The sequence below is a fragment of the Sinocyclocheilus rhinocerous genome, unplaced genomic scaffold (genome assembly GCF_001515625.1).
Source record: "Sinocyclocheilus rhinocerous isolate Xijiao unplaced genomic scaffold, SAMN03320098_v1.1 scaffold20, whole genome shotgun sequence".
NCBI lineage: Eukaryota > Metazoa > Chordata > Actinopteri > Cypriniformes > Cyprinidae > Sinocyclocheilus > Sinocyclocheilus rhinocerous.
The window spans coordinates 676555-691396 of record NW_015640468.1 but is presented as its reverse complement, the minus strand read 5'-3'; the positions used below and the strand labels follow the sequence as shown (position 1 = coordinate 691396).

At 35.6% G+C, this 14842-nt stretch overlaps 1 protein-coding gene across 1 annotated transcript; it reads left to right on the top strand.

Moving 5' to 3' along the window:
• The first annotated feature begins 2566 nt into the window (after window positions 1-2566).
• LOC107753094 (glucokinase-like) lies at window positions 2567-9329 on the top strand. Its single transcript, XM_016569194.1, has 10 exons — window positions 2567-2688; window positions 2877-3039; window positions 3731-3885; window positions 3971-4090; window positions 4279-4374; window positions 4578-4677; window positions 4876-5059; window positions 6513-6668; window positions 8250-8483; window positions 8633-9329. Exons 1-10 carry the CDS (start codon window positions 2614-2616, stop codon window positions 8778-8780), a joined length of 1431 nt encoding a protein of 476 aa, XP_016424680.1. The 5' UTR covers window positions 2567-2613; the 3' UTR covers window positions 8781-9329.
• The last annotated feature ends 5513 nt before the right edge of the window (window positions 9330-14842 follow it).

Below are 14842 nucleotides of genomic sequence, written 5' to 3'. Positions count from 1 at the left end.
GATTCCCAGCTCCATGTTGGTGCTTCTTCTCTTCAGTTCACCACACTCATTTTCTACAGGGTTCAGGTCAGGGAACTGGGATGACCATGGCAGAAGCTTCATTTTGTGCTCAGTGAGACATTTTTGTGTTGATTGTGATGTTTGTTTTGGGCTGTGGACATGGGGTACTTTTTATCCCTGTTTGCACCAAACCCATCTGGTGTGTTTGCTGCCTAAAAGTTATTTTTTTAGTTTCATCTGACCACAGAAGTCAGTCCCGTTTGAAGTTCCACTCGTGTCTGACAACGGAATATACTGGAATTTGTTTTTGGATGAGTGAAGAAGATTTTTCTTGAAACCCATCATGTGCTGATGTGGCAGCTGTTTTAAATATTTTTTAGGCTTTCTGACCCCAAGACTCAACTAATCCACACAAAGGACCATCCAGTGTAACTGACTATATTGGAATATCCACAGCTGACCATGAAGAAGGTTGGATCGACAATTTATTTTACATTTCATTTGAGCCATTTGCATTGAGCCGACGTTCAGGAAGAACCAAAGAAAACCTGCACCTTTTGCAGATTTTTCTTGAAAATTATGCATCCATGAAGAAGACACACCATGGACCTTCATATCATGGATAAGGTAAAGAACAGTCTTTTAAAAATATTTTTATTTTCTCTTTTTGGTACGGTCACCATGTGTTGTTTAAATTGGCATGTGATTGATGTTTATGAAGCTTTACCTATAATTCACTTGCTTCTTTATCAAAAGATATTGTGACCATAACTCTCGGGTGGGAGTTCAATGGGTGTCTGATCACTCAGAGTACACGACATTTTAAGGTCTTGATACACATACACATAAAAAGGCATTTTTTAAATATGTAGCACACATTTATTAAAATCTCTGTGTGTGTGTGTGTGTGTGTATTATAGTTTGTTAGTGAGTGCATATTACATGATCAAAATTGTGTAATAATATATAAAAAAGTAACTGCAATCTGATTATAAGTATTATGAAACATAATACAGTCTACTTACAAGTACTATACACACACACATAAATTCTCAAATACATACAGTATACCGTATATATAGAAAATGGTCATAAGGAAATTAAATGTATACATTTGTTACTTAATAATACTTATGTAACTAACCCAAATATGATAACATTATCTATTGGCAACATACAATGTGAAGCCAAAACCATGTGGATATTTGGTCACACTTGGACCAATTCTCACTATTAACTACAACTTTTGACACAATAAACTCCTAATTTGCTGCTTATCAATAGTTAGTAAGGTAGCTATTAAGTTTAGATATGGGGTCGAATTAAGTGATCTAAAATATGGTCATGTGCTTTATAAGTATTAATAAACAGCCAAACTGCTAGTAATATGCATGCTAATAAGCAACTAGTTAATAGTCAGAACTGGTCCCTAAACAAAAGTGTAACCAGAAATTTGGGCCATTTAGTGCACAAAATCAACACCCAACAGCCTTCATGTTATCAGCATTTTAGCACATGTTTCCGAGTTCAGGCTTGTAGAGTTCAATTTTCTAAACTGCAATTCTATAAAATTTAACTTGATATTAAAGATTCAATTATGTCATTTGGCTATACAATTGTAATATCTTTCTCTTTCTTGAACTTCCATCAAGTTCAAGATAAACTTGCCATTGATGACAAATGTCAAATTCTTCATTATTACTATTTTCTTTTTTTAATATTATTTTTATGCTTCTGGAGCAATTTAGAATCACATTTATGTGATTTTTTTAATGGACTTAAAATCTTATTGATTTTTATTTATTGATTTTTTTTTTACCCTGTCTGACCACTTAGGTAACGCTTCAGAATGCAATAAACGTTTGATGTTTGGACTTTCCCTCACATCACATTCCTGCAGACCTATTTCTGGAAAAATGTTTGCCCTGTGCAAATGAAATCATCTATATTTAGCAAGGGTTTAAGTTCAGTAGCTATTTTTGAATTTAACCTAATTCCCATTTTTAAAAATCAAATTCTAGAAAGTACATTACATATGACAAATCAATATAATATTATACAACATAATATCAATCACAATTTTATACAATTTTAACATTTGAAGAAAGCCACATGCCAGCTTAGGTGCATCCCAGTACAATGTGGTTAGAATTTTTTGTATTGCCTTGCATCAGAATAATGCTTGTGTTTGTAAATATACTTAATATAACAGTAAAAATATAATAGTACTATAATATGTTCATTGTTGTTTCACATATATTTATTTATATTATGGAGATTATATTGTGTCAATCTCATTTTGAATTTCCCATGGAGGCAAAGGTCAGGTCATGTTCGCTGTGAAGCGCGTGATCATGCCGAGCAGCCTTGACAGCTAGGTTTCCAAGGTGATGGGTGAGATTAAATGTGCATATGTGTGTGTGTGTGTGTGTGTGTGTGTATGTGTGTTTACCATGTGTGTGTACACAGAAGGCAATGATCTTTTGTGGCCACACCTCCCCACCTCCTTCACTGGAGCATAAAAACAGCTGAGCATCTCTATGCACCTCACACACATTCAAATTTAAGCAAATCAACGCTCATCATACACTTGTTGTGAAAAGACTTGCAAAGATGCCGTGTCTTACTTCAGCTCGTAGGCAAGGGATGCTGAGTGACTTTGAGTCAGTACTGGAGAGAATTCTCATGGTAAGAGCCAAAGCAATAAAACTAGAGTATCTATGTTTAGACTGATATGAATCATCATTTTTTTTATTCATTGGCACTACTGTGAGTGTTACAAACACATTTGAGATAATCTGAAGCATACAGCCTGTTAATATCAAATTATGACTGTTTACTTATTTGAATCTCTCTCTTTCTGGCATATTCTACAGGTGGAGCAAATTTTGTCTGAATTTCTGTTGAGTAAAGAAGATCTAGAGGAAGTGATGAGGAGAATGCGGAGAGAGATGGAGAGGGGACTGCGAGTGGAGACACACAATGAAGCCAGCGTCAAAATGCTGCCCACTTATGTCCGCTCCACACCTGAAGGCTCTGGTAAGAGTTCTGCTCTGATCCTCATGCTGGGAAACTACATGTTAATATAAAGGGAAGTCAGATAAAACAAAAGTCCTGTGTTTCATTTTTTTTGGTTGGTTGAGTATAATTTATATGCTGTATTTTATAACTTTTTGTCTATACATAAATGTGTAATTAAAATTAAAATTAAAATATTTTCGTTTGGGACTGTACTTTATGTTGTCATTTTATGTGGCATCAGACATATGCTCTAGGAAGCATATATCTGTTTACTCACCCTCATGCCATTCCAAAACTGCATAACTAAATTTCTTATGTGGAGCATACATTTTTTTGAAGAATGTTTTAACTATTTTGTCCTTACAGTGAAAGTCAGTGGAGTCTAAAACAATATTGGACCCCATTGACTTTCATTGTAAGGACAGAAAGCAGGTATTTTTCAAAATATCTTTTGTATTCTGCAGAATAAAGAAAGTTGTATAGGTTTGGAATAACATGGACTGGTGGACTGTTCCTTTAAGTGACATAAAGTAAATATATTGCAGTGTGTTACAGAGTTTAATCAATAATAGCTTCTTATTAGGTTAGTTTATGTAAATAACGATGAGTACATTGACAAAAAGTCCTAATGGGCTTTCTTTTCTGGAATCAGATGTTGATTCCTATGACTCATAATGTTGCTGATGCTGATTCATGTGACTCATCTCAGAGGTTGGTGATTTCCTGGCACTGGATCTTGGAGGGACAAACTTTCGAGTGATGCTGGTGAAAGTGGGTGAGGATGAAGAGCGCGGCTGGAAGGTGGAGACGAAGCATCACATGTACTCCATTCCTGAAGACACCATGACTGGCACAGCTGAAATGGTAAGATATTAAAAGGTCAAACATTCTGTACATACACATATTCTGACATTTTAGACTCATTATACCCCCTTTTCTCTATATATAGTTGTTTGATTACATTGCCGGCTGCATATCTGACTTCCTGGACAAACATAATCTGAAACATAAGAAGCTTCCACTGGGATTCACCTTCTCTTTTCCAGTTCGTCATGAGGATTTGGACAAGGTCAGTGTCTGTATGCATGTAAACATGAGCCTCTTAAGGTTTAATCACATTGAAGCTGTGGCAGATGTGTGCCGTATTTTTAAACTCATTTAATTACAAAGTGAAGATGAGATGCACTTTAATATGGATGTGCTTTTTTCAATGCTTTGGATTAACAGACGTACTATTTTATGTTTCATTTGTTGCAGGGCATTCTGCTTAACTGGACTAAAGGCTTCAAGGCCTCTGGTGCTGAGGGAAATAACGTTGTGGGTCTACTGAGAGACGCCATTAAAAGAAGAGGGGTTAGTATGCATGACTTACCTTTCATACTAAACATTTCCAGCACAAATTCTGTTCTTGAATCTTGTCTAACTGGTAGTGGAAAGGCTTGTAAGGAGAATGGAAAGCTGCTTTTAAACCAGTGGTACATTAGACACCTTAAAAGCTTATAATAAAAGGTTAAAACAGCTGTCCTATAAAAGTGATTGAATAAATCTTTGTTTAGGACTTTGAAATGGATGTGGTTGCCATGGTGAATGACACAGTAGCCACAATGATCTCCTGCTACTATGAAGACCACAGCTGTGAAGTTGGCATGATAGTAGGTAAGAGAGTGACCGCACACACTTAGACCCATGTAAATATAATTAGACCACGGACATAAACTTTATTACAGGAAGATGGAATATTTTATCAACCATTCAGGAAAAAACAGCATGGCAATAAAGCAATAGGCCTGAAGCTTTTAGTTTAATGTTTTTGTTGTCTCTCTTTTTCTCTTTCATTTTTTCATGGTTTCTCAGGTACCGGCTGTAATGCGTGTTATATGGAGGAGATGCATAAGGTGGAGCTGGTGGAGGGAGAGGAGGGGAGGATGTGTGTGAACACAGAGTGGGGAGCGTTTGGGGACAATGGTGAACTGGAGGACTTCCGGCTGGAGTATGATCGCGTTATTGATGAGACATCACTAAACCCTGGACATCAGCTGTGAGTACCGTGAGCTTTAAAAAAAAAAAAAAAGATGCACTTTAGAACATGATTAGAACATGAAACACATTTTTAGTGATCTCAGACTTTTGAACATTGCTCAATATCTTCAATTAACTAAAAAAAATATATCTTGGATATGTTATAGCAGCACAACAAATAAGACATTTTCTTTAATTTTGTTTAATTTAAACATACTTAAAAATATGGAGTTATGCATTTTAGTCTGATATTTTAGGATATTTTTTATGCAATTTTGATCTAAAACAACCACAGGGACATATTATTTCAGTATCGCGTCTATGAAAGAAATATTTGATAGGTGATAAATCTCAAAAGTAAATTTAAGAAAAAACATACTTGCAGATAATACATTAACGAAATAAAGGCCACTTCAGGCTACTTTAAGTTGTACTTTCATGACTGTTTCTTATCACACTTAAATACACTTTTAAAAAGTGCATTTTGTAATAATATCAAATTAAAAGTTTTACTTTAAATTACATGTTAAGTCATCACAAAAATATGGATCTATGCATCTTTCTTTGCTATTTTTGATTTTGATGTAATCTAAAACATTTACAGGAACATATTTTTTTAACTCCTCATCTATGAAAGTACAGTATTTGACACATAATATTTATACAAGACAGTTAAATGCTCTCCCCATTGTGCAATACAAATATGTGCAATATGTGCAACATCACTTATATTTATTTGATACCACCCATCTTAGTCTATCCCTATATCTTATTCTATTCCATTCGATCTATAGCACACTTGTACACACAATTTTTGTCTATTTTTGTTTATATATATATATATATATATATATATATGTATGAGATAATAAAGATAATAAAAATATGTATATTATCTCTGTGTTGTTGTTGTCTCTGTGTACTAGAAGCTTCTGTCACCAAAACAAATTCCTTGTATGTGCAAACATACTTGGCAATAAAGGTCTTTCTGACTTCTGACTAAAATGTGAAGATACATGCACAATTTCCTCAGATATCACATCTGTAACTAGATTAGACACTTTAGGAGCAGCAGTATGATCAATGTCTGAATCTGAAACGCAGATGTCCTTACATACTTGCTTCTAAGTTTAAGAAGAGCTTAGTTATATGGCAACCTGGAGCTCTTATGTGGTCTCCAGGTGACAAGGGTTGTTTTTCTGTACATGTGCAGATACTGACGGTAGCCACGTCAGTGCTGGAATACACACGGCTGGATTAATGGCCAGGGAAGGAGATCATTAGTGAAGCTGCTCGCTTAATGGGTATTTACAATGTATGCTAGAAGATACTCAATGGGCCGCTCCTCTGTCCACGTCACTTTAGGCCATTTGTATTTCATGATTATCCTCAGGCTTTTACTAACATTAAAATATTTCATATTATCTACATATTCTACATAATATCTACATATTCTTTTCTCACGACTCTAGGTATGAGAAGCTGATTGGTGGAAAGTATATGGGGGAGCTTGTGCGTCTTGTGCTGCTAAAACTAGTGAATGAAAATCTGCTGTTTAACGGCGAAGCCTCAGACCTGCTGAAAACACGTGGAGCTTTTGAAACTCGCTTCGTCTCCCAGATTGAGAGGTATGGCTGATGATTTTAAAAAGAGAAAAGTTACTGTAGATTTTTTGTTTCTTTAAACATTCCTGAATCAAGATACATTTGTTTGAGAATCAAAGTGACATAAGATATTACGTTTTGCTTTCTGAATATCAAAATTAAGCGTTTATACTGAAAACAAGTAAATATCTGCCAATGGTGTTCTTGTTTTAGCATAAACAATTTTGATCACTCTTTTCAGAAAACAAGGCTTTATATCTTATGTCGTTCTTTTAAAAATGTTTAGAAATTTGTATTGTATTGAAATCAGAAGCTTCAAAAACCTTTGTGAAAAAAAAGTGCACTTAACTGCATTGAATGTACACTTCAGTGTAGTGTACTTCAAAACTAAATAAAAATCTGTATGTACAGATAATATATTAATGAAATTAAAGGTCACTTCATTGCACTTAAGAGTGCATTTAACACACTTAAATGTTTTACTTTAAAGTACACTCTAAATCATTATGATTTAATAATCTGTTGTGCTTGAAAGAAGAAGAAGAAGAAGAATTAATATCATTTTAAACAAAACATTTAATTGCAAATATACAGTTTAGTATCAGAAAACATTACATTCAGTTCACACTTAAAGGTGGGGTAAGTGATTTCTGGTAGCCTATGTGGACATTTGAAATCACCAAAACAAACACGCCCCTACCCCAAAAGGGTCTCGCCCCTATTTTGATAGATCCGCCCCACACATACGTACGCAACCCAGGCAACGATTAGTTCTGTGAAAAAGCAAAACCAATGTTACACTGTGTCTACACCGGACGCGAGTGGCGCGGCGCAACAAAATACTATAGAACTCATTATAATCAGTGATGCTGTCTACACCATAGATTAATATATACATATATATGGTCTACACTGGTTGCGGCGCGGCACGACACGACAAATCCCCGACAGAAAACTGCTGCTGCTTTCTATTCATGACGTATTGACACAAATTTCAAATGATTTTCAAGGTCGCGTCCAGTGTACTAGACAGACTTTAGCTGTTGCGGCGCAGAAACGGTGTTACTCACCTATCGAGAAGAAACAAAGCAACCTCGGCGTCCGATCGCAGGCCTTCCGCTCCTTGAGTTCTCTCCAGCGCTGGAAAGCTGATCCGATATTTACACGGGTCCTACTTCTTGCCTTATTGCCTTAAGCCTTCTTTTGTTCCGCAGACGTTTTCCTCTTTTGTTTTTTATTCGCCATCTCTATCTTTCTGTCGCTCGGCTTGCTAATTGTCCGTCCTGTGCACTGAACGCTCTCTCCTCCACATCATGAGTAGACACGCCCCATACTGCTGATTGGCTACAAGTTTGTTTTGCTAGTCGGCCCAAATCAAGTTTTCTAAAGCGTTTTTGAAAAATCGCTTACCCCACCTTTAAGTATATTCATCTAAAGTATATCTGTAATAGATACTAAAAATATGCTAAAGTATACTTCTTTTCCACAAGGGAAATGTCAAAGATGATGAATAGATGATACTATCTCTGCAAGGTTAAGAGAATCAGAATTGATATAACAACGTATGCTTGTACCTTAATACACATTTTATTTGATTAATTTCAGTGACACAGGGGACAGAAAGCAGATCTACAACATCCTAAGCACACTGGGAATCTTACCATCGGAGCTGGACTGTGACGTTGTGCGTCTGGTCTGTGAGAGCGTGTCTACGCGAGCCGCTCACATGTGCGGGGCCGGCCTCGCTGGCGTCATCAACCTAATGAGGGAACGCCGCTGTCAAGAGCAACTGAAGATCACTGTTGGAGTCGATGGCTCTGTCTACAAACTACACCCTCAGTAAGTACAAGAGGAGTGAGACAGATTATGGGAAGGCAAACAAAGAGAAATGAGGGGGGAAATTAAGAGGAAACAGAGATAGAGTAAAGGATATAATACAATGTGATATAAACACAATTAAAATGTGTTTTCCAAATTCTCCCATTCAGTTTCAAGGAGCGGTTCCATAAGCTTGTGTGGGAAATTAATCCTCACTGCGAAATTACCTTCATCCAATCAGAAGAGGGGAGCGGTCGGGGCGCGGCTCTCATTTCCGCTGTGGCATGCAAGATGGCCACCTGCATGCTGACACCGTGATAAACCACGATTCGGCCTCGTCAGGTGGATCTCATGAATTACAGCTGACCCGCAATGTTCTAGCGGCCTCTCAAAGCCTCTCCATATGGTGAAAGTGCTTTTCTCCTTTTCAGCATTGCATTGCGTATGTGAAGTGGCCGGCTACAGGGTTGTTTGGCAACATCTATTAACCACATGCATACAGTCTATTGAAATATTTAACATATGTATTATTTTATGCCGTAAAGCCAGATGTTTGCAGTTAAATACGCTTTTAGACACAGCATACATCTTTTCTTGTTAGCTATTGTCCTGAGCACATTCAGGTAGTGTTACATATACTTACACCTTCATGACTGTTTGGAGTTTAGGAGAGACGCGCAGGGAACTATGTAGATGTGATTGTAAATATATGAACTGGTCAGGTTCAGCAAGGTAATTGTGCACTGTTTATTGCTTGTTTTATTTATTGACTTTTAAATTATGTTTATATTCAGTGGTAATCACAGCTGTTAAATTATTTAATGCAGGATTTGAATATACTTTGTACATGTGATTCATTGTTGTAAATAAAGCTGCTGTACTATTGAGTGACTTGTGTTGTTGTTTTTAGAGGTCTGTTGTAATAAAAGTTTAAATTAACATTACACTCAAACATAAAGATAAATAGTGGAGAAAGAAAGTATAAAGACATTTATCACAATGGATTTAATTATCCATCCTGGTCCAGCCCTTTATACAGTACAACAAGGCTGAAGATGAAGAAGCCATTGATTTAAAATAAACAATAAAATATTGAAATGATAACATAAGAGAAGAATTATGATAAGGAGCCTTAGATTTAAAATAAAATAAAATAAAATGTACTTCTGCATCCTACTCCATGAAACTGCCATGACATTTCAGGGATTCTCAAGACCTCGATCAGGATGGATCATGACAAAACTTTAAAAAGTGTTGTGGAGTAGTTGATTAAATTGCAATAGTCACAAATTTTGCTGGATAATTGTGTTTGATTAAAACTGATGTCAAACAAAATGTCATAAACATTCTATTACATATACATATATGTTTATGATTAACGCAATGAAGTCTTGCATCCTGTTTTGGAGCAGAACTTTATGACAGCGTTCAGGTGGATGACACGAGACGTGATGTATTACTGCCACCTGCTGCTTCTTACATGCAAATATTTGTATTCTGATGCATGGGTCAAATGAGCCAAAATATAGATAAACTATGAATTGTTTATTTTTTGTGTTTAAACATAAACCTCGCAAAAAATGTTATAACAAGAAAAAAAATTGCTTAAAAACTTAAAGAAATGCTTCTTAATTATGCTTTTTTACTTTTTTCAACTTTATGTAAAATATGTGAAAATAATTTGTTTTTCGAACAACCTAGTATGAGAGCCTGTTCTAGTACACCCCCAAAACAAAATCAAGACTTTGTAAAATAGCATAATAGGACCCCTTTAAAATCTTAAAAAAAAAAATCCCCTCGGAAAACAAGACAGAAATGTTGTTTTTGCAGTGAAATAATGAGGTGTGCAAACTTCTGGACATATTCAAGTCATCTGCATGTATAGTACAAGAGAGTGGGCTTGTTTTTTTGTGGTCACAGCAGGCAGTTGTTCATAACGGATGTGGCTCTAACCAAACAAAAGTTCGAATGACAGTGCTGGAAATATTGCCTGCACATCTTGTGAATATGTGGAAGTTATGTAGCAGGTTTAAAAGTGAAACTAAGTAACTCTTAATTTTATTTTATCCTAGGTGGTCATGCACTGCTGAAAAGGCAGAACAATGTTATAGGCTACACTCTCAGAAAAAAAGGTACAAAACTGTCACTGGGGTGGTACATTTCAACAGGTAATCATATGTACACTTTAGGCACTAATATGTACTTTTAAAGTACTATTATATACCTTTAGGGCACTAATATGTAGCTTTTAGGGGTAAATAAGGTGGAAAGATGTACCTTTTAGCTTTTGTACTTTAGGGTTCCGCCCCAGTGACAGATTTGTACCTTTTTTTTCTGAGAGTGTGACCATCAGCTAAAAACACTATTTCACTATTAGCAAGAGAAGGGACACAAGGGGGGGGCGGGGGGTTGTTGCCCAAGACATACAAGTAGAGGCTGACTATTCTACATTTAGCAATGCTAATTGCAATCTTCAGCAGGGAGAACCAGTAATTTTGGCCTTACATAATATTGCTGTACGTCACTGAGAGCGAAAGCCCTGTGGTCAAGGACCGTTTCTCACTCTTCCATTTCTGCTTTTCTCTGATGTCAGACCATCAAAAACAGAACTGTGATTAAGAAGTAAATTGATGTAATGGGTCACCTGCATCAACAAACACCCTTTGCATGATGGTAGACAGTGTGGCATAATCATTTGCTTGATGTCTTTCTTACTAATTTTAGTATCAAATTGCAGAATCAAAAAAAAAAAAAAAAGTAGACAGGAGTCTTTAACAGGAGGTCCATAATCATACTGCTGGAGGTTAATTATTGTTTGATCTCAAACTAATTACTACTAAAAATAATAAACACAAATATAAGTTAAAGTTCAGGCAATTGTTTCACTTGTTTCATTCTCACATTACAGTATACATAAAATGTAATACAACACTGTACATCAATAATGATTATTTTACTGGCTTTGCAATTGATCATAAATTATTTAAATATATCAATATTTTGTAAATAACAGTAGTATTTAATGTTAATAATATTAAAAAGTTCAAGAGCAAGTTTTAAATGCAATACTACTCAGTTAATATGCACCAAGTGTTCGTGCAACAAGATGGCAGTGTAACACAATAAAATATAGCCTACCGTTTCAAATGTAGCACATTGCATTTGATGTGCTAATGGGATATTCCACGCAAAAATGAGAAGCCTGTCATTATTTTTTTTTTTAGATCTCTCTAATTTATGTGTAGCCTATTCTGCAAAGCTGAGGAAGGAAGGTTACTTCATTCATTCTATCATTGCAATCAGGTTAAATCTCTTTGGGAGAACCTAAGTTGTTATTTGTCTTCTTTTATTAAATATAATTTAACATTTTCGCTGAAAGATATATTTCTATATTTTTCTGGCAATGACCATGTGCTATCGATCTTGTTGTTAATTTTTGTTGTTTTGAATTGTAAATTTTTTATTCACAAAAACAAATTTCTCAAGATTTTAACTAGATTTGATGTCTTTCTTGCCGAGATTTTGCTGATTGTTAAATCGTTTAAACTCATTGTTAACAATAAGAATTACAAGTTTCTTAAGGCTTATGATGATATTTTTCTTACTGATTGAGGTGTTACTGTATATTTTCTTTTTTATTCCTTTTATGTTATTGTATCTTAATGCAGTACTGGTTGTTGTTGCTCTGGAAAAGCTTAACTGTAGAGGCGTTGTAGAGCATGTTGCCCCGCCCATGAGCTCTACTTACCCCGCCCACTTTAAAAGCAAACTAAGGGGGATTCTACATTGTTTTGTTTGAGCCTCATTCGCAATTTTGCTCTCTTTACTCTGGGCAACTTGTGATGGTCACGGGAGGAAACACAAACACGCACTGAAACATGTGGACGGAGGTGAGAGACAACAACAGCTCTGTTCATGAAGAACCACAGGACCATAATCTCACACAGGTACAAGCAAACACTCGAGAAACAATGCAATGCAATACTGAACTCTTCTACAGTGCATCTGTTAGAAATGATCCACCTGTTTACAAGCTCTTTAAAGATAGGACCTTTTTAAGATGAGGAAAAAATGTTTATTGCAAATGTTGGCATTAGGTTAATGTATCAGAATTACACTTTGTGTTTTTTCTTAGTATTCAGTAAAGTAAAGTTACATTTTGAGAGACTTAGGACTGCATTTACAGCACAGATCAAATGTTTGAGGAGCAAGACTTCTTGGGAACAGGAAATCTCTCTTGCTCCCTCTCTCTCTCTCTCTCTGTCTCATTTCCTGTCTTCCAGCATGTTTTGGAAACTTTCAGTCATGGCATAGTTTCTTATCTTTGTTGAACAACAGTGCTGGGACATGCTCCCCTCTCTCACTGTCACATATCAGAGCTTGGATAGGATAGGTTCTACAGAGGTACAAGTAACTTTTCCACAGTTTTACCTCTGGAGAATTGAATACTACTTTTGACAGATATATTAAAAATGATGTACACTTACATTTGATGAATACTTCAAAGCTGCTTGATTCTACATGGGGCAGGTCATGTTGGAATCACAGGACTAGACGAATACTACTTGCTTTATCTAAATAACCAGGCATTTTCTGTTACAGAATAGATTAATCATAGGTGAGAAATATACCTGTGGATAGGTAATGTCTACATTGACATCTGTATCTGAAAACTTGCTCTGATGTGATGCTGCATCCACACAGATTGGTGTCAGTGTAAAGATAAAAAATCATTGTTGTCTTTGCATTCTTTCATTCTTACAAAATGTAGCCACGCTTCTGAAACAACTTACTTTTTTATGTAACGTCACCCTGTGCTTATTTATATAACCCTTCCGCACCAATCACTATTCTCTTATGGTATTTAAAGGGATAGTTCACCCAAAAATGAAAATCACCCCATGATTTACTCACTCTCAAGCCATCCAGGTGCATACGACTTTCTTCTTTCAGACGAATACAATTAAAAAAATGTCCTGGCTCTTCCCAGCTTTATAATAACACTACTTTTTGCAATTAATTTAGTTCCTAAAAGATACAATTTAGGAAATACTGAATAGCCTGTTGTTTTCTCTCTCCAGATAGTTTCCCCAGTGTCTTCATGGCCCCTCTCCAACTCTGATAGAAATGGTAGTACATCAAACAGCATAATTACATAATTACATCAGGTTAATGATAGTTTGTACATGCATGTTTTAACATAATCTTCATTGTCTCTAAAGGCTCAGCAAATACCAGTCCACCCCCTCTTGATATAACCCTTCCGCACCAATCACTATTCTCTTATGGTATTTAAAGGGATAGTTCACCCAAAAATGAAAATCACCCCATGATTTACTCACTCTCAAGCCATCCAGGTGCATACGACTTTCTTCTTTCAGACGAATACAATTAAAAAAATGTCCTGGCTCTTCCCAGCTTTATAATAACACTACTTTTTGCAATTAATTTAGTTCCTAAAAGATACAATTTAGGAAATACTGAATAGCCTGTTGTTTTCTCTCTCCAGATAGTTTCCCCAGTGTCTTCATGGCCCCCCTCCAACTCTGATAGAAATGGTAGTACATCAAACAGCCTTAATTACATCAGGTTAATGATAGTTTGTACATGCATGTTTTAACATAATCTTCATTGTCTCTAAAGGCTCAGCAAATACCAGTCCACCCCCTCTTGCTGAGACCGCCATGAACAGAGAGAGTGGAATAATACCAGGTACAATCTCTCATTTTTGACGGTCACAATAGATGATTACATTTCAAAACATATAAAAATAGAAAACAGTTATTTAAAATTGTAATAATATTTCACAATATTAGTGTTTTCCAGCATTTTTGTTAAAAAAAAAATGCACACTGTAAAAAATGACCGTGAATTTAACGGTAAAAGACTGTAAAAATGCTACAGTAAAAACCTGTTAAATGGTTAACGGTAAATTCCCCTACTATATATGGTGAAAAACTGTATTGGACATTACATGTAATTTTACGGTAGCAGACCATTTTTGGAAGTGGAAAAAGACTGTATAATTTACAGTGAATAACCGTAAATTGACATTCCCAGAATTCCCTGCGTTACATTTCAAATCTGATGTTTTTTTGTTGTTGAAATAACTATGTTTCTTCTTAGTTTTTCCTTATCAATTTTGTATATTAGGGTTGTATGTTACACCAAATGTTGTTAAATTAATGTTTATTGCATTATTTCAGTTTAATGTGTGTTACCATGATGGTGTTTGGTGTTTGTGTGAATGACACTGTGCACCTTCTATATATATGTTATTATTTAAAAGCTGCATGTGATAGGCTTTGGTTCATCATGTGACTTTCTCATCACCACATGCATTTGGTGGTTAGTGTATTACAAAGGTACAAAACAGATTT

Coding starts and splice junctions, on each gene's coding strand:
- LOC107753094 (XM_016569194.1), top strand. CDS start 2,614: ATGCCGTGTCTTACTTCAGCTCGTAGGCAAGGGATGCTGAGTGACTTT. Junction 3,886..3,970: donor TGACTGGCACAGCTGAAATG/GTAAGATATTAA, acceptor CTCTATATATAG/TTGTTTGATTACATTGCCGG. Junction 4,091..4,278: donor GTCATGAGGATTTGGACAAG/GTCAGTGTCTGT, acceptor CATTTGTTGCAG/GGCATTCTGCTTAACTGGAC.